This window comes from Propithecus coquereli, unplaced genomic scaffold, assembly GCF_000956105.1.
Source record: "Propithecus coquereli isolate 6110/MARCELLA unplaced genomic scaffold, Pcoq_1.0 Scaffold456, whole genome shotgun sequence".
NCBI lineage: Eukaryota > Metazoa > Chordata > Mammalia > Primates > Indriidae > Propithecus > Propithecus coquereli.
Genome location: NW_012150352.1, coordinates 1,353,374 through 1,371,626, shown reverse-complemented (window position 1 = coordinate 1,371,626; position 18,253 = coordinate 1,353,374). Strand labels below are relative to the sequence as shown.

The 18,253-nt window shown below is 59.6% G+C and overlaps 1 protein-coding gene across 1 annotated transcript in view; it reads left to right on the top strand.

Annotated features, from left to right (window-relative positions):
* The window catches only part of TBX1 (T-box 1), a 10,180-nt gene extending 3,855 nt beyond the window's left edge, over positions 1 to 6,325 (top strand). Inside the window, exons 3-9 of the mRNA XM_012654961.1 lie at positions 186 to 546; positions 2,466 to 2,567; positions 3,384 to 3,555; positions 4,101 to 4,256; positions 4,837 to 4,904; positions 4,984 to 5,084; positions 5,444 to 6,325. Coding sequence (XP_012510415.1) covers positions 186 to 546; positions 2,466 to 2,567; positions 3,384 to 3,555; positions 4,101 to 4,256; positions 4,837 to 4,904; positions 4,984 to 5,084; positions 5,444 to 5,919 — 1,436 coding nt within the window. The 3' untranslated portion in view covers positions 5,920 to 6,325. The remainder of the gene's footprint in view (positions 1 to 185; positions 547 to 2,465; positions 2,568 to 3,383; positions 3,556 to 4,100; positions 4,257 to 4,836; positions 4,905 to 4,983; positions 5,085 to 5,443) is intronic.
* The last annotated feature ends 11,928 nt before the right edge of the window (positions 6,326 to 18,253 follow it).

Genomic DNA, 18,253 nt, shown 5'->3' with positions numbered 1-18,253 from the left:
CTGGGCGCGCAGAGCGCGGATCTCCTGGCCGTAGGGGCGCACGCAGCGCAGCGCCCGCCACTCGGCCCGCGGCGCGGGGCAGCGCTCAGCTCGGCGGCGGGGCGGCGGCGGCGGCCCGCGGGTCATGATCTCCGCCGTGTCCAGCCCGTGGCTCACGCAGCTCTCGCACTTCTGCGACGTTGCAGCCTTCACGGCCAGCAGCCTGAGCAGCCTGGGGGCCGCGGGGGGCTTCCCGGGCGCCGCGTCGCCCGGTGCCGACCCATACGGCCCGCGTGAGCCCCCGCCGCAGCGCTACGACCCGTGCGCCGCCGCCGCCCCCGGCGCCCCCGGCCCCCAGCCGCACGCCTACCCGTTCGCGCCGGCCGCGGGGGCCGCCACCAGCGCCGCCGAGCCCGAGGGCCCCGGGGCCAGCTGCGCGGCCGCCGCCAAGGCGCCAGTGAAGAAGAACGCGAAGGTGGCCAGCGTGAGCGTGCAGCTGGAGATGAAGGCGCTGTGGGACGAGTTCAACCAGCTGGGCACCGAGATGATCGTCACCAAGGCCGGCAGGTCAGGGCGCCCCTCCGCGCGACCCTCCCCACGTGCGGCCGCTATCGGGCCGCGGGGCCTCGGCCGGATTTGCGCTAGTGGGGCCGAGAAGCCGGGTGGGGGGCGCGGCCCGGCCACCTGCGGGTCCCTCTCAGCCCTGCCGCCTTCCTCGCTCTGCGCGGTCCCGGCTCCGGCGACAGCCGCCTCGCGCGCCGCTCCTCGCACTGCCTGCCTCCGCTGAGGCGGGAGGGCACCGCGCGGCGTCAGGGAACCGGCCCGGCCCGCCCGACCCGCGCGGGAGCCCAACGCGCGCCGGGAAAGCGGCCGGCTCGGAGCGCACGGGGCCGGGAGCAGGCGGCCGCCCAGCAGCTCCCAGCAGATTCCACCTCCAAGGAAACTCCGTTTGGGTTCCGGAGTTCAGTGTATGCGGGCGAGATAAAGAGCGGCAGTCTGGCAATGGTCTGGACAATTTCAGGAGAAAATTAGGACCCTAAAAAGCAGCTTGCTTTGTGCAGCGGGGTTGCTAGGAATTTTCTCCAGCCTAAATTTCGGGCAGTTGTGGGGCCTGGCTTTGCGACGAGCGGCCCGCCGCCTTCCAATGGGCCTGTATTTGTTTTAAGGGCCGAGAGAGAAGGGGAACAAGTTTTGCGGATGCACCCGATTTGACCAGGAGACAAAGGCGGGTGCTGGGCTGTGTCTAATGTACACACCGGCTCGGTGTCCGCACAGCCAAGGGGAGCGCGGCCTGTTTGCAAAGCCTGCTCTCGGTTTCTGTTTCCCTGCGGCGGCCATCCGCCCTGGGGAACCCGGGGCCTGTGCTCTGCTCCTCCGGCCTTGTAGGTTTTCCCCAGGCTCTCCTTGCTGTCCCTGGGCACACCAGCCCTCCTGAGGACAGTGGCAGCCCGGCCTCCAGCCCAGGCCAGCCCACCAAGGGCCTTGTTGGCGCTGGGCTTCACCCCAGGAGCGGACATTCCGCAGCACCCCTGACCTGCAGGGGCTTTGAGTGGCGGTGGCAGAGGCCTGTAGGGAGGACTGGCTCCTAGCCTCTGGTTCTGCCCACTGCCCGCAGGGAGCTGCCTTGAGGGGAGGCAGTGAGGAGGGCAAGTGGAGGCCAAACCTCATGCAGTCCTCCAGGGCCCAGTGGCCGGTACTGCTGTGCCATCAGGTGGGGGCCGGCCCACAGCCAGCAACCCATCCAGGATGTCCTTTCAAGAGCCCCCGATCAGTCACTAAGTTGGGAGCCAGAAGAGGGGAGATTTGGGGAACTGTAAAGCATGGGCCAAGCCCTCCCTGGGCAGCTGTGTCTGGGGGTTATGTGTCTTGGGGGAAGTGGAACTTGCCTGTGTCCCTGAGGAATGTGGGGAGACTCCAGCATGGGGCCATGGCCTGAGACTCAGGGGGGTTGTGGCCTCTCTGGAGGGATTGGGGAGCAGTTGCAGACCCAGCTGAAAGGGCAATACGGACTCCTCGAAATCTCACGGACTACCCGGTTTCACTTTGTTGGAGCCGGGGGCTGCCTTGACCTGGAGCTGCAGAGGCTCTGCCAAGGGCACATCTTAGGCGCCTTAGGCGCCTAGCCGGCCGGCCGCAACTGACTCCCTGAGACAAAAACATCGGCAAGGGCAGGGCTGGGTTATGCAGGGAAAGTAGGCAGAGGAAGGCTGGGGCTGCAAGGCTCAGCTCCAGCCTGGGCTAGCGACTTCTGTTTCAGAAAAAGGGCCCAGGCGGGCTGCCCTGCCATGCTGTGCCCACAGTGGAGTAGGAGCCTACTCGGGCTAGAGCAGCTGAGCCTAGGGGAAGGGGGATGAGAGCCACGGCCTGGGCTCACTGGGCAGCCCCGAGGCTTGAGGGAAGGGCCACTGCCGAGCACCGGTGGGTGGGTCAAGGAGAAGGGGCTGCCTTTCCCCAAGGGAGGTGACCTGAGGCCTCACCAACCCCAGGCGAATGTTCCCCACGTTCCAAGTGAAGCTCTTCGGCATGGATCCCATGGCGGACTACATGCTGCTCATGGACTTCGTGCCAGTGGATGACAAGCGCTACCGGTGAGTGAGTCCTTGGGGCCACTTGGGCCGGCTGCATGCATGCAGGACCTGGGAGGGCGCCCTGGAAGTGCTGGTGACCAACTCCAAGGGCCCACAGCATGAAGCTCTTTAGTAAGCAGGTCCTCCCAGGCACCTGTGCCTCTGCCCCTGCTCCCTCCCTGGACGCTGTCCAACTCAGACTCACTCCTCACCCCAGGTGCTCTCCGGAACCGCCCCAGGGGTCCCAAAGGCAGCTCTGACACCCCTGGGCGGGCATGGCCTGGGGTGGGTGGGCCAAGCACACAGCCCCCATCTCTTCATGTCTCCCTCTCCCACAAGGCAAGCTGGAGTGCCTCGTCCCCCTCCCCCATCCCCAGGGAACGCTGGGTCCTGGAGCTGGGCCGGAAAGGTGGGGAGGCCGAGAGAGATTACTCAGGGCGGGCCTCAGCCACCCGGACAATTAACAGCAATTAATAAAGGAACGTGGACTGCCCTGTGCCAGAGAGCTGGGAGGCCAAATCCGGGTTCCTGCCTGCCGCCTCGGCACCCAGGGGTGGGTGGACCCGCGTGCAGCGAAATGTAGAGAAGGGGGAAGCCCAACCTCCGAGTCCTGGATTCCCTGCTCATTCTTTTTTGTGCGTTGGGGGCAGGTGGGACTTTTCTGGTTTTTCCGCAATCCCCTTGGCAAAGCTCTCAGCCCTCGTGGCACTATAGGTCTCCATCTCACAGATGGGGAAGCTCCGCAGAAGCACTTTTGGGGTTCACCCAGCACATGATGGGCAAGGCCCTCTGTGTTCCCCCTCACGTGGCATGACCCCTGCCCCGGTGCCACTCCAGGTACGCCTTCCACAGCTCCTCCTGGCTGGTGGCTGGGAAGGCGGACCCCGCCACGCCGGGCCGCGTGCACTACCACCCGGACTCGCCTGCTAAGGGCACACAGTGGATGAAACAAATCGTGTCCTTCGACAAGCTCAAGCTGACCAACAACCTGCTGGACGACAACGGCCACGTGAGCGACGCCCCCTTTCCAGGCTCCCCGGCTGTCCCCGGTGGAATCTCCGGAGTCCCCAGGGGCTGGCTGGAGGCTTAGGCAGAGCTTGGGCAGCACTGCTGTGCGGATGAGGGGCAGGCTGGGAGAGCGGCGTCCAGGCAGGGGTCACACGGCCTGGGAACAGGCTCTCCCTCCTTTCCTCACTCCAGTCCCGATCTTATGCTGGAGGCTTTCTAACTGGAAGGCGGGGAGTGCATGTGGGCTGGAGGTTTTATGGAATCCATGCGGGCTGAGCTCTAGCCCACAGCGACCACCCTGGCAGGCAGGCCCTGCAGCAATGATCAGGGACCTAAGGAAAGAGAACCTAAATCCCCATCGATAGAGATCGATCTTTTGCCACTTAGAGTGGCTTTCCTGGCAGTCCCCAGTGGATCCCAGCCTCATCCCCAAAGTTAAGAGTTTTGCCCAACTTATCCGGGATGTTCACTGCCTACTCAGACCTCAGCCATTTCCTGGCTCCGACCAGTCCTGCCACTGGAGCTGGTCCCCATCTTGTCTTGCAGATCATTCTCAACTCCATGCACAGATACCAGCCCCGATTCCATGTGGTGTATGTGGACCCACGCAAAGACAGTGAAAAATATGCGGAGGAGAACTTCAAAACCTTTGTGTTCGAGGAGACCCGCTTCACGGCGGTCACTGCCTACCAGAACCACCGGGTGAGGGCCTGCAGGGAGGAGGCCCTGGGCACGGGCAGAGGGTGCCATGTTCAGTTGCTGTCAGAGGGAGGGAAGGCTTGGACCTGCAGGCTGTGGGTCCCAGTGGAGCTTGACCCAGCTGGAGCCCCCCTAACCCCCCAGGGCCTAGGCAGCCCCCTCCTCCTGTGCTGGCTGGCAGGACCTCCTATCTGCTTGACCTCTCTAGCAGCAACTGTCAGGGCGGCATGAAAGTTTGTTTTCCAAACCAGTCCGGAAACTCCCCATCAGGGGCCTGATCCGAGGTTTACCCAGATTCCTAGAGCACCCGCTCAGTCCCCCCACTGCACAGTGGGGGGTAGAGGTGACCACATTCCCATCCTGCGGGGGCGGGGCGCACAAGGTCTCCATCCTCATTCACTTGGTGCACCAAAGAGGAGTCCCCTAGTGAGAGAGGAGGCTCCCGACCCTCAAGACAGGAGGCAGGTAGCAGACGTGGGCAGCGGGAGAGGCCCTTCCCAGGCGAGCTCTTGCTGACACTCGCCTGTGCTCTGCCGAGGTTGGGTGGCGACGAGCTGCAGGGCTCACACCCGCTTCCCTGCAGATCACGCAGCTCAAGATTGCCAGCAATCCCTTCGCCAAAGGCTTCCGGGACTGCGACCCTGAGGACTGGTGAGTCGAGGCGAATGAGCAACCGGGTGTCTGGCGGAGGCGCCGCCCTGACTCGCCTCCCTCCCGCTCCCTCCCGCAGGCCCCGGAACCACCGGCCCGGCGCGCTGCCGCTCATGAGCGCCTTCGCTCGCTCGCGGAACCCCGTGGCCTCCCCCACGCAGCCCAACGGCGCGGAGAAAGGTAGGGCCTGGGTCGTGGGATCCGGGTCGCGGCCGTGTGCGCGCTCCGCCCCGGGCCGGCGACCGCGCCCTGCCTCGCCTGCACCCCCGGGGCGCTCGCGGCCTTCCCGCCGGTTGCACAACGGCCGTGGCGGCGGCGGGCAAGCGCGCACTCGCCCGCCCGGCCCGACGGCTGCGCCCCGCCCGCCGCTGTCGCCCGCGGAGGGGCGCGGGCCCTCGGGGAGGGCGCGGGGGTCTCCGACGGGCTCGCAGAGAAGAGTCGGGAATGCCGAGCGCCGCCTCCCCGCCAGGGCCTCGCGTGGTTCGGCGGGTCATCTTGGCGGCCCCGGCCGGCCACGCTCACCCCGGCCCTCCCTGCAGACGCGGCCGAGGCCCGGCGAGAATTCGAGCGCGACGCGGGCGGCCCGGCCGTGCTCGGGGACCCGCCGCACCCGCCGCAGCTGCTGGCCCGGGTGCTGAGCCCCACGCTGCCCGGGGCGGGTGGCGCGGGCGGCCTCCTCCCGCTGCCCAGCGCGCCCGGCGGCCGGCCCAGCCCCCCGCACCCCGAGCTGCGCCTGGAGGCGCCGGGCGCGTCGGAGCCGCTGCACCACCACCCTTACAAGTACCCGGCTGTCGCCTACGACCACTACCTCGGGGCCAAGAGCCGGCCGGCGCCCTACCCGCTGCCCGGCCTGCGCGGCCACGGCTACCACCCGCATGCGCACCCGCACCACCACCACCACCCCGCCGTGAGCCCGGCTGCCGCCGCCGCCGCCGCCGCCGCTGCCGCCGCCGCCAACATGTACTCGTCGGCCGGGGCCGCGCCGCCCGGCTCCTACGACTACTGCCCCAGATAACCGCTAGCGCTCCGCTCGCGCAGCGACCAGGGCCGCGAGGAACATGTGCCCCCAGCCCAGGGCCGGCCGGTCTCCTGTCCCAACTTCCAGGCCGCCGGGGTTTTCCACCCTCCGGCCCCAGGGCCACCGAAGTATCCGGTTTCCTAGTCCCCGGAGCCGCCTCGGGTCCTTCCCCGGCCCGAGGGCCACGGAGTCCCCAGCCCTCCAGTGCCAAAGTCCCGGTCAGAGGCGGAAGGAAGTGGTATTTATTGTTCTCCCCGAGACTGCGTGGCCCGCGGTCCGCCGGCAGTTGCAGTGTAGATCCGAGAGTCCCGCCTGCAGGCGGTGTAGATACGTGTAGATATGTGTAGATACTGTAGATACCGCGCCGGCGCCAACTTGATAAACGGTTTCGCTTCTTTTGGAAGCTGCCTGCGTGTCCATTTATTTGCACCCAGTTAGATCGCTGGCGGGATCTCAGACAACGGGAGGACTTAAGCGGTTCCCAGACCCAGTTCCCGCAGGCGTTGCTCAGTCGCCGGCGCCCGCCCCTCCCGCGCCTGCGCGACCCCTACCCTCCACTGGTGCGCGCATCCCAGCCTCCCCGGCTGGGGGACCAGCCCGAGGTGTGCGTCCTGCCTTTGTACTTACATTTCTTACATCTGCAGTTGTCACTATTCTAGGACTATGGCCTGTGCCCTGACTGGTTTTGGGGACAGAAGCTTTTCTGTGGAAGCGGTGGATGGGACGATGGTTGCGACAGAACAGCTGGTTGGGGCTGCCCCTGACCCGGATGGGGTCATGGAAAGGCAAAAACAGGCAGCTCTGTTCTGTAGCGTTTCCCCTGGCCCAGCCCAGCCCAAGCCTGCATTTTCCCCTGTTTATTGACTTTATTCACTGTGAGTGTCCCTACAGAGTGACCTGGACAGGGGGCACAATGACAGTGGCCATGAGTCATCTTGAAACCTGTCTATGAAGCATTTTCCCAGGCCAGGTGGCCAAGGGACCTCTCCCCATCAACTCAACACGAGGGATGGAGCCAGAGGAACCCTTTGATGTCTCCCTTCCTGAGTGCCGGCAGGAAAGGCTGACCGCCAGCCAGCGTCAGGGCCGCTAACGTGGACACCACATGAACGGGAAGTGCACGTGGCGGAGATTCTGTTCCCCGCTTTCCGTGTCTGTCCCAGTGTTTGTGGCAACTGCTGCCTTCTAGGCTGCTCGGCCCATCACTGCCGAGTGGCAGCGGTGGCCTGGGTGCCACCTCTGTGAGGGCATGCCCAGACACTTCCAGATGTCAGCCCTGGACCCAAGCTGTTCTTCGTTCCGGGATTTGTTTGCCTGGGGGAAGTGACCAGGGGCTTAGCAATTGGATGGGAGGAGCTGTTCCCATAGGCCAGTCTAGGAAATGAGGGGGACACCAGGGCCCACTGAAAGCCTCAAAGGGCATCCAGCACCAGGGTGTGAAGGCTTCTGCAGCATCTGCCCAGTGGCCAGCAGGTTCTGAGGACACAGCCCAAGGGATGCACCCCTGGGGCCAGCTATTGAGGCCCATGCCCAAGTCCTGCCCCAGCCTGCAGACTGCAGATCTCCCTTTGGTCAGCCGCAGGTGACAGTGCGATCCCCACTTGGGGCAGCGTTATCCATTTGCATCACACCCCACCTTGTCCTGGGAGGCCAGGGATGCCCTGTGCCTGAGGGGTGGTGGCCGGGGTTTGCGCTGCAGAGGGCACTGGGCACGTCTCAGGCCTCCCTCTCTCCCTTTGGAATGTAGCCATTCTGCACTCTCAACGCCCAGGGTGTCCTGTGGGGCACAGGGGGAGGGGTGCCATTAAAGAGACCTCTACCTTGGTTTTGTTCAAAGCTAAAGCAAGGAGACGCTCTCCCCTGAATGAATGCTGGAGCCCCGCGTTTGTAAGTGTGAGGGTGGAACACATAGCCAAGTGTAGGGCCCCTGGTGTGCAGCTTGCTGGCCATGTACAGATGTCCCCCATCCTGTCCTGACGGCCAGGGGAGATGGAGCACCCTGCTGTCCAACAGGATCACCACTAGCCATACATGGCCATTTACTTTTTTTGAGACAGAGTGTCACTCTGTCACCCGGGCTAGAGTGCCGTGGTGTCATCATAGCTCACTGCAAACTCCAACTCCTGGGCTCAAGCAATCCTTCTGCCTCAGCCTCCTGAGTAGCTGGGACTACAGGTGCCACCACGCCTGGCTAATTTTTCTATTTTTTGTAGAGACATGGTCTTGCTCTTGCTCAGGCTCGTCTCGAACTCCTACGCTCCTGCCTCGGCCTCCCAGAGTGCTAGAATTACAGGTGTAAGCCACCACTCTGGCCAGCTGTGTAGACTCAGGTCCTCACTGGCCCTGTTCCAAGTACTCCATGGGAACTGCAGGTCACCACACTGGCTGCTGCGGATGAGGGTGCACCCTTGCTGGGTGACAGCTCCCAGAAGCACGTTCTCCCCTCCACCCCCATAGAAGAGTTTGTCAGAGAACATCTCATAAATGACAGCATGCAGCAAGGCACTCGGGGGGTGGCTTTCGCTCTGCCCTGTGTCTGTGAGGCTGGCCCAGGCTGCCCACCATCTCTCAAGCACTTGTTCCTTAACGGGTGCCTGGTGGGTGCCCACCAGCTGCGGGCACCGGCACTACCATCCCTGTGGTGATGACATTCCCGTGGGCAGCAACCTCTGGACTCCCCTATGAAATGGCTTCTGTCGGCTTCCATTCTGTAATAGCTATGGCTTGAATGTGTCCCCCCAAATTCTTATGTTGAAACAGGTAGTGTCAGGAGGTGGGGCCTTTGGAGGTGATTAGGTGATGAGGGTGAAGCCCTCATGGATGGGATTAGCACCATCGTAAAAGGGACCCCAGATGGGGTGCGGTGGCTCATGCCTGTAATCCCAGTACTTTGGGAGGCTGAGGCAGGAGGATCACTTGAGGCCAGGAGTTCAAGACCAGCCTGGGCAACATAGTGAGACTCCATCTCTACAAAAAATTAAAATAATTAGCATGGTGGCACACACCTGTTCTCTCAGCTACTTGGAAGGCTGAGGTAGGAGGATCGCTCTAGCTCAGGAGTTCAAGGCTGCAGCAAGTTATGATGGCGCCACTGCACTCCAGCCTGGGTCATGGTGCGAGACCTTGTCAAATAAATTGGATAGATAGATGGTAGATAGATAGGACCCTACCACCTTTGGCCGTGTGAGGACACAGCAGGAACGCTGCTGTCCGTGCGACCAGAAGCAGCCCCTCAGCAGAACCTGGCCACGCTGCCACCCCGATCTCAGACTTCCAGTCTCCAGAACTGCGAGAAGTAAATGCCTGCTGCTCGCGAGCTGCACAGGCTATGGTGATTAGTCACCCCGCTCGAGCCACAGAAGACAGTGGCCTCCTTTCTGCCATCCCCCTCGCTTTAAGTTTCCTCTGCCAACACGCCCGCCCTGCCCCCTGAGCCACGCTGCCACTCGGGGTCTCGTCCCACCTGCTATCTCCTCCCAGGCTTCCTCCCAGCACCCTCCTCTGGGTTCCCCAGCTCGTCCAGAAGCCCCGATCTGCCCCCACCCAGTCTGGCCCAGGTGTCCAACTGCCAGTCTCAGGAGGACAAGAGCTGGGGTCCCGAGACCCTGCTTCCCTCCTCCAAACCCTTCAGAAAACAACACATGCATGACACAGGAAATGGGTAAGCTCTTGACTGAGTGCGGGTGGGCTGTCCATACCTACTTTGGCCCTCTGAGTGCTGGGGGTGCAGTTGGAAGACCCTGCGGCAGCCCTGCTCCCTGTTTGCAGAGGATGAGGCCAGGTCCAGAGCCACCCGGGGCTTCCACGAACCCCCTCCACAGCGCTGGCCCCCTTGTCTAAGGGAGTCCGGGGACCTCCACACTGCTCGGAGGGGCTGCTCACATGCGTCTCCCTCAGGGAGGCACGTGGGGTGCAGAGGCAGGAGCATGCTGGGAATCTGTCCGTGGCGCCTTGAGCTGCAGAGGGAGAGCAGACCCTGATATGGCAGGGTCGTGGCCGCCCCGGGGCGCGCTCCAGCTGGGGCAGCCGGGAGCGTGTGGGATCCTGCGACGACAGCTGTGCGAGGCCCAGGCACCGAGCCCGGGTGTGCCACAGATCAAAGCGCCTATGCACCGGAGAATGCCACGTGGCCACAGCTGCTGAGCGAGTGGCTAGAGGGTGGTGGCTTCCAGGTGATCCCAGTGTGGCAGTGCAGCCCGAGCAGGAGCCGAGTGCCAGGAGAGCACGTGGCCCGTGTTCCAGGGCCCCGGGCCTCAGCTGCCCCTCAGGCTGTGGTGCTGACCCTGCCCTGTGCAGGAAGCTCTCCGCGAACACGGGAGGCCCCCGTGCTTGTGCCGCAGGCACTGGAACATCTGCCTTCTCCTCCTCCTCCTGTGGGGTCCAAAGAGGCCGTGTGCTCTTCTCGGGCCCTTCCTGCCCCTCCTCACCGAGCCCTCTGCATCTGCTCTGGACCCTCCAAGGAGTAGGTGGTGGCGCCCAGCCCTGGTGAGGGCAGGATGGGACTTTATCCTGGTGCTACCTCACGCGTTTTCTGTATTCCAGAAAACACACATTGGGCCTTTGATTCAATGCCCTTCCCTGCTTGTCGTAGTACTTCAAACCAGATGGGCTCCTGCGACCAAAGCCCAGAGACTCAGCGTCTCTCTTTGACGGCTGCCAGGTCTGTGTGTGGGGAACAGCAGAACCCACGGTTTTTTGTTAAAAGCAGCCCACGTCGGGGAGAAGCTTAGGTTTTAATAGCTGTGATGGTTTTAATAGCTGTGATTAAATTATCTTTTATTATAAAGAGGCAGGGATTGTCGACATCCTTCATCCATCAGCTTTCGGTTGAGTAGAGTAAGCACGTGATCCTTCCCCCGGCCAGCCGGCCCGCTGCTCCCCCCGTTTCGCTGACTCTGAGATGTGCAGGGTTTTTCCTTCACATCTCAGCATCTCGGAAGTCACGACATGTCTCAATCAAAGGGGGTCTCAGCCCAGCTGGAGGGCTCCTGACTTGGCTGTACGTGACATCACGGCACAGTCCCCGTTCACAGGGGCCGCGGTGGAGGATAGGCCTGGGGGTCCCTCTGGGTGCTGGCATCTTGCCCTGGGTGACATTCTCACAAACAGGGACCCGGCTTCCCTGTCTTCAGTCCCCACATGGCGCTGCTCTTCTAGGACCTGGCTCTGCACATCATTTCTCGGGGCCCCTCCCTGCACCCACCTGTCTCCTCCTCTCCTTCCTCGCTGTCATTCCGGCCTCAATTCCTCTGGAGGCTTTTTCCCTCTGTCTCAACCCACCCTTCATCCAGACTCCTCCCCAAGGCAGCTTCTCCTGTGATGGCAACACACGGGGGCAGCGGTGATGGCTGCCATGCCCGCCCAAGGCTCCCCAGGCCGAAGTTTGGCCCTTAAATGTCAGGCAGGGCATCGCCCCAGGGTGGGGGCTGCTGGCGCCCTTCCCCAGGCTGCCCCCGAGATGAGGGACGGCCTGGTCGACCTGGGGTCACTGCAGGCCCCAGGCCCCTTTCCTGTCCCTGAGGGCCGTGGGTCATCGGGCAAGGCCGAGGCTGCACAGGAAGCCCAGGCACCAGAGTGCCTGCCAGCTGGCGTCACTGTGCGTCTGCAGATGCGGGGCTGTGTGAGCGCAGCGGGTGGGCCCAGGTGAGGCGTGGAAGCAGCCGCTTCCCTGAGAAGAATGTCCTGATAACAACGAGTAAAGTCCTAGGGGCTGAGGAAACTGTAGCTTCATCAAGTTGCAGCTTACCAATCTGAAAGCACTGCCTGCTCGGTCCTTGTTGCCTGGGACAGCCTGCAGGGGCTGAGCTTTGGGGACAGGGCTGCGCTCAGGCCCTGGAGCGAGGCCCAGGTAGTGAGTGGGCTGCTGGGAGCACCGAGGTGCCAGCAGCCTACACACCCGCCCAGGGTGCCCCGCTGAGCCACCAGGTGGACACCGACACACACAGCCCCAGACACGGTTACCAGGGTGGTGGGCACTGGGAAGGAATGGCCCAGTTGTGAGAGAGAGAGGGCAGCGACCAGGGGACCCCAGGACCCTAGGGAGGCATTTCACAGTGGCCCCTCCTGCTTGGCTGGGTGGGTCCTCCTGGGCTCTGATGGCCACGCCCTTCCTCCCTCTGGGTGGCCGGCTGGGAGGGCCCATTTCCAGGCAGGGCCCAGGACCAGAGTCGGCACCCTGTTCAAGAGAGCTGGACAGCCCGTCACTGCCCGGGAAGCTTGCTGTAGGGCTGGCCCCAGCCGCCACTGTCATTCCCGGCCCCCATCTGCTCTTCTGTGTCCCCAAGGCCCCGTGCAGTCCCGCTCCTCTCACAGGTGGGCTGCAGGGTGGATGGAGCTCCAGGCATCTAGGCACCCTGACGTGGTGGCTGCCAGGAAGGGGACTGGTCCCAGGGCAGGCCAGCCTCCTGGGGCTGGCATGGCCTCCTTCCTCAGGCTGGTGCGGCTGGTTTGCTTCACGAAGCCCACACGGCCCCTCTGCCCTCAGCTACCGGGTGTCCCTCAGGTAGATGTCAGTTATCTCTCATGCACGTGTTCCATCCCCAATCAGAATTTCAGTCTCTGCAAGGGATCCCATTCCATGTATACCCAGAAAGCGATTTAGGACGAATATTAAACCTGGATCAAGCCACAGTGAGATACCACTTCGCACCTATTAGGATGGTTATTATAAAAACACCAGAAGAAATGTTGACAAGGATGTGGAAACTGCAACCCTGAGGGCTGTGGGTGGGAATGAAGATCCGGCAGCCACTGTGGGAAACAGTGCGGAGGCTCCTCGACAAGATCAGATGCAGAATCTCCACGCGATCCAGCGACCCCACTACTGGGAAAACACCCAAAGAATTGAAAGCAGGGCCTCAAGGAGCTCTGGGACACTCATGTCTACAGCAGCAGCACTGACAGTAGCCCAGATGGCTGGATAAACAAAACACGGTCTGTCCACACAGGGGAATATTACTCAGCCCGAAAAAGGAAGGAAGTTCTGACACCTGCCAACCACACGGATGAACCCTGGAGACATTATACTGAGTGAAATGATGCAGTCACAAAAGGACAAATGCTGCTTGATGCCACTTTCACGAGATTCCCAGTGGTCAAATCCACAGAGGCAGAAAGTAGAGCCGTGGTCTCTAGGGGTTGGGGGGGGCGGGGAGTTAGCGCTCACTGGGGACAGAGTTTCCATTTTGCAAGATGACAAATTCTCGACATAGATGGTGTTGATGGCTGCATGACAGTGTGAATGTGCTTAATGACACTGAACTGTATGCTTAAAAATGGTTAAAATGGCAAATTTGTGTTTTTAATGTGTATTTAACAATTTTTAAAACCCTGGATTATCTAGTTTGCAAAAGGCACTTCTAACAGGTCAGGATTGACCAATTCCTCAACTGTCTCTGAACCAGTGGTTTCTAACAGGAGTGGTAGTGTCCCCAGGAGACACTTCGGTCGTCACTCTGGGTGGAGACTGCTGTGCCCCTGGCATCTGGCAGGCAGAGGCCGGGGTGCTGCTCAACACCCTGCCGTGCATGGGACGGCCCCCTTGGCACCAAACCACTGGGCCCAGACGTCACAGGGCCACAGTGAGGCCCCAGCGGACCTTCCCAGACGGCTGCACACAGTCTGGAGCAGTTAGACAATGCAGCCCCGAATGTGCTGACCTCTGGAGCCCCCAAGTCCCACTTGACATGTGGCAGTGCCCCGGGGCCCTCCATGCTCCTCCACGGCCGAAGTGGACCCCGACCTGCTGGGGAGGCGCCCACCCTGGAGCGGTGGGTCCAGCGCCCCAGGGGTCGGCCTCGACGGGCGCTGCCAGGGTGGGCTGAAGAAGGCTGGTGACAGCTCTGGGAGTGGGGGTCAGAGGCCTGCTGGAGCATCCCTGGAGATGGCTCCTCCAAGTGTCCAGCTCCCGAGGGAAGGGTAGGCCGGCAGGCGTGGATGGGAGGCAGTTCTCACCCACCGTGGCTGCTGGCTCCCCCAGGGCTACCTGGAAAGTCCCAGTGGCTTCCTCAGTGACGGGCAGAGCTGCGGACCTGTGCCCTCCCCCAGCCCGAGGGGTCCTCCTCCTCCCCTGCCCGCCTGCCAGTGTCCCCCTGCAGGGATGGTCTCTCTGTCCCCCAACCCCGCGCACCCTGGCGTGGCGCTCTCTAGCTTTAGTTAGGAACCTCGGCTGCTCGGGAGGAGGGTGGTGTGGCTAGTCGTCCCCCCCGGAGGGCTGAGGAGCAGAGCTGGGGTCAGGGCATGGAGCAGACACTTCAGGGCATTTCACGCCACAGAGGGCCAGCCACAAGGAATCTCTCAGACGACCGAGAGGCAGCTCCGGCTCTAAAACTGCTCACATTCCCACAGGGAGGGACAGATCATACCACAGGACAGACGGCCTGGCCTCCATGTTGGGGAGGACCCAGGGGCTCTTCAGATGCAACATCACCTTGGGGGTGGGTTCCAGTGGACCTCAGGCCACCCAGGACCAGCCTGCCCACCCTGCTCAGGAACCGGGTCTCCCATGCTGAGCGAGGGGAGCCGCGTCTCGGGGCGGCCCGCAGGCCTGCCATGCAGAGCTGTGTGTGGCCCGTCCAGTAGGCAAGGCAGCAGGCGAGCACGGCCCCCCAGGGGAGCAGACACAGAGACTGGCAATTGGCATCCACGGCAGCCGACAGTGCCAAAGCCAGGACACAACCCAAACGTGCACGGAGCGGGACTCAGCCATGAAAAGGAGCGAACTACCGAGGCAGACACAGACACCCTGGTGGGTCCAGGCTGCATCTTGCCCAGGGGAAGAAGCCAGGCTCCATTTATAAGCACCTGGGAGCAGGCAGAACCACAGTGAGGAGCACACACTGCAGGTGTGGGAAGGGCCGACCCGAGGGTTGGGAGAAGCTAACCGGGCAATGGGACTTGTGTGAAAAGACCTGTCAAAACTCACAAAACCAGGCAGGGCACAGTGGGGCGCGCCTGTAATCCCAGCACTTGGAAAGGCCAAGGCGGGATGATCGATTGAGGCCAGGAGTTCGAGATCAGCCTGGGCAACATAGCAAGATCCTGTCTCTGTAAAAAAATAGAAAAATCAGGCGGGTGTGGTGGCGCGTGCCTGTAGTCTCAGCTGCGGGGGAGGCTGAGGCAGGAGGATGGCTCCAGCAGCCGCCTGAGAGTGATGATGCCACTGCACTCCATCCAGCCCAGGCAACAAAGCAAGGCATTTTCTCAAAAAAAACCCCAGATACTAAAGAGGGTGAATTTCATTGAATGTGAGTTCAACTCATCTATAAAGAACACCTTGCCGGGCCCCTCCTCCTTTTCTCGTTTGCGCCCCACTCTGGTGTCCAGCCTTCCCCCTCCCCCACTCGCCGTCCTCCCACTCTCTGCCCCATCCACTGAACTTAGTGTGCTGGGCACAGCGCCAGGATTTGTTCTGTCGACTACTGCAATCCCATGTTCTGGTCTGAATCTCTCGAAGTGTGAGACAGGGAGGTTAGTTCCCTGATCAGACATCTCTCCTTGGGGTCGTGGACTCACGGTGGGAAGGCGTGCCCTGCTGCCAGGTGGGGCGCGGCTTGGCAGCGGGACCAGGCATCTGTCTCTACCGGGCAGTCCTCCCCTCGGGAGCTCCAGTCCCACCCTGCCCTTCCATGCAGCTCGGACAGAGAGACATTTGTCTAGTGTCTGGTCTCGTCCATGGGGAAAGAGAGGTGCCTCTCGTGAAGCACTTTGTCTACGCTCATGGGATGGAGTTGTCATGCCGTGTTCAGGACGAGAGAGTGGAAGCTCCGGTGAAGACGTCAGGAACACACGATGAGAGGGGCTTCTGAGCGAAGGCGGCCGTGTGAGCCTGGGGCTCCCTCGGGCCCCCAAGCGCCAAGCCTTCAATGCCCCAGGGCCCAGGTGGCCGAGAGGAACTCAGGTGACGGCCAGCGAGGTCTTTGTTGAGAGCTGAAGCTGGGCGAGGGGTACGTGGGGGCGCTGTCGTGTTTTCCCTTCACTTTGGTTTATGTTTGAAATTTCCCAGATTAAAAAAACAAGCAAATTGTTCAATAATTTCTCAAGATTAATAGATTGTATGTTGTGTAATAAACAATTCTCCATATAGTCACACTCTGACTTGGTTGATAAATCAAAATTTATGGCTATGACAAAGTAAATCTCCCCTGACATTTAAACACCGACTGTAAACTCATTAAAAACACTTCTAAATATTTAATGGAAATGATGAGCTTAGTATATCAGATCCAGAAGTGTCTTAAACATCTTAGTAAAGACACCCCCACACCATCTGAGCAAGTCATGAAAACTGGTTCTAAAAGCACTAAACTATGCTTTTAATTTTTATTTATTTGTTTTTGTTCCCCAGACATGTGGTGCGACAACTGCGCTTTGAAGTTCTCGTTCTGGTTTTTCTTACTCTTTCTTAGGAGTCTTCTCCATACGCCGGACCAGGTCTCTCTGGAAAGTCGTCAGTGCCACGGGAGGGAAGGGCCCGGCTGCCACCACTCAGTGGGGTGGACACACCCCCACCTCAAAGCTTTTTTATTCTTTCAAATTTATTTTTAAAATTGACCTGTAAAATCGTATGTATTTGTGTACTGTTCTCGCCACAAAAATGCTAACTATGTGAGGTAATGCATTAGCTACATTTAACCAGGCCATTTTTTCAATTTTTTTAATTGAGCTGAAATACACATAAAATGTACCGTCATCACCATTTTTGAGCATACAGTTCAATGGCTTGACGTGCATGCGCACCGCTGTGCGAACAGCACCGCCAACCCACCTCTAGAAGCCTTTTCATCCTGGAAAACGGACGTCTCCTGCGCTCCCCGCCAGCCTCAGCGGCCACCCTCCTACCATCTGTCTCTGCGACTCCGACGACTCTAGCTGAATTACACGGTATTTGTCTTTCTATGACTGGCTTATTTCACTCCGCATAATGTCCTCGAGGTTCATGTTGTAGCAGGGGTCAGAATTTCCCTCCTTTTTGAGGCTGAATAATATTCCCGTGCATGGATAAGCCATTTTAAAAGATCCATTCACCCGTGGGTGAACGCTTGGGTTGCCTCCAGGTCTTGGCTATTGTGAATAATGCTGCTGTGAACATGGGCGTATACATACCTGTGTGGGACTCTGCTTTCGGTTCTTTGGGTACATACCTAGAGGTGGTATTGCTGGGTCTACGGTGATTCTGTTTTTACATTTCTTCCCATTTCTCCACACCTTCCTCAGCGTTGTTTTGGCAGCAGACATCCTGGAGGGCGTGAGGTGGCATCTCGCCGTCGTTCTGACGGGCAGTTCCTTAGTGGTGAGTGATGTTGTGCACACTGGCTATTTGGGTAACCTCTTTGGAGACATGTCTATGCAGTCCTCTGCCCACTTTTGAATTGGGTTGTTGGTTTTTTTAGTGTCAAGTTTTAGGATTTCTCTACATATTCTGGATATTAATCTCTTATCAGACATATTATTTGCAACTGTTTTCCCACTCTGTGGGTTGCCTCTTTACTCTGTTGATAGTTATCTTTTGATGTACGTATATAATTTTTAAATTTTCATGAAGCTCCGTTTGTGTCTTTGGTATAATATCCAACAAATTGCCAAATCCAATGTCATGAAGCTATTGCCCTATATTTTCTCTGAAGATTTTTTATGCTTTTAGGTCTTACATTTAGGTCTTGGATCCATTTTGAGTTAATTTTATACATGGTGTGAGGCAGGGGTCCAACTATGTCCTGCATATGCATATGCAGTCTTCCCAGCACCGTTTGCAAAAACGCTGTCCTCTCCCCATTGCATGGTCTTGGCATTCTTGTCAAAAAGCACTTGACTATATATGCACATATATATACATATATATATATATATTTTTTTCCTTCTGGTCCTCTATTGTATTCCATTGGTCTATGTGTCTACCCTTATGTCAGGACCACATTATTTTGATTACTGTGGCTTTGTAGTAATTCCTGAAAAAAGGAAGTGTGAGTCCTCCAACTCTGGTCTTTTTCAAGATGTTTTTGGCATTTGGGATCCCTTGAGATTCCACATGGATTTCAGAATGGGTTTTTCTACTTCTGCAAAAAAATGTCACTGAGATTTTTGGTAGGGATTGCGTTGAATCTGTAAAAGGCTTTGGGTAGTAGGGAAATCTTGACAATATTAAGTCTTCCAGTTCACGAAGATGGGATGTGTCTCCATTCACTCACGTCTTCTTTCGTTTCTTTCAGCAATGCTTTATAGATTACAATGTATTTTAATACAAGCTTTCACTTTCCTGGTTAATTCTTAAGTATTTTATTCTTTCTGATGCTTGAGTCTCTTTTTATAACAAACCCTCTTGCCATGTTGAGCC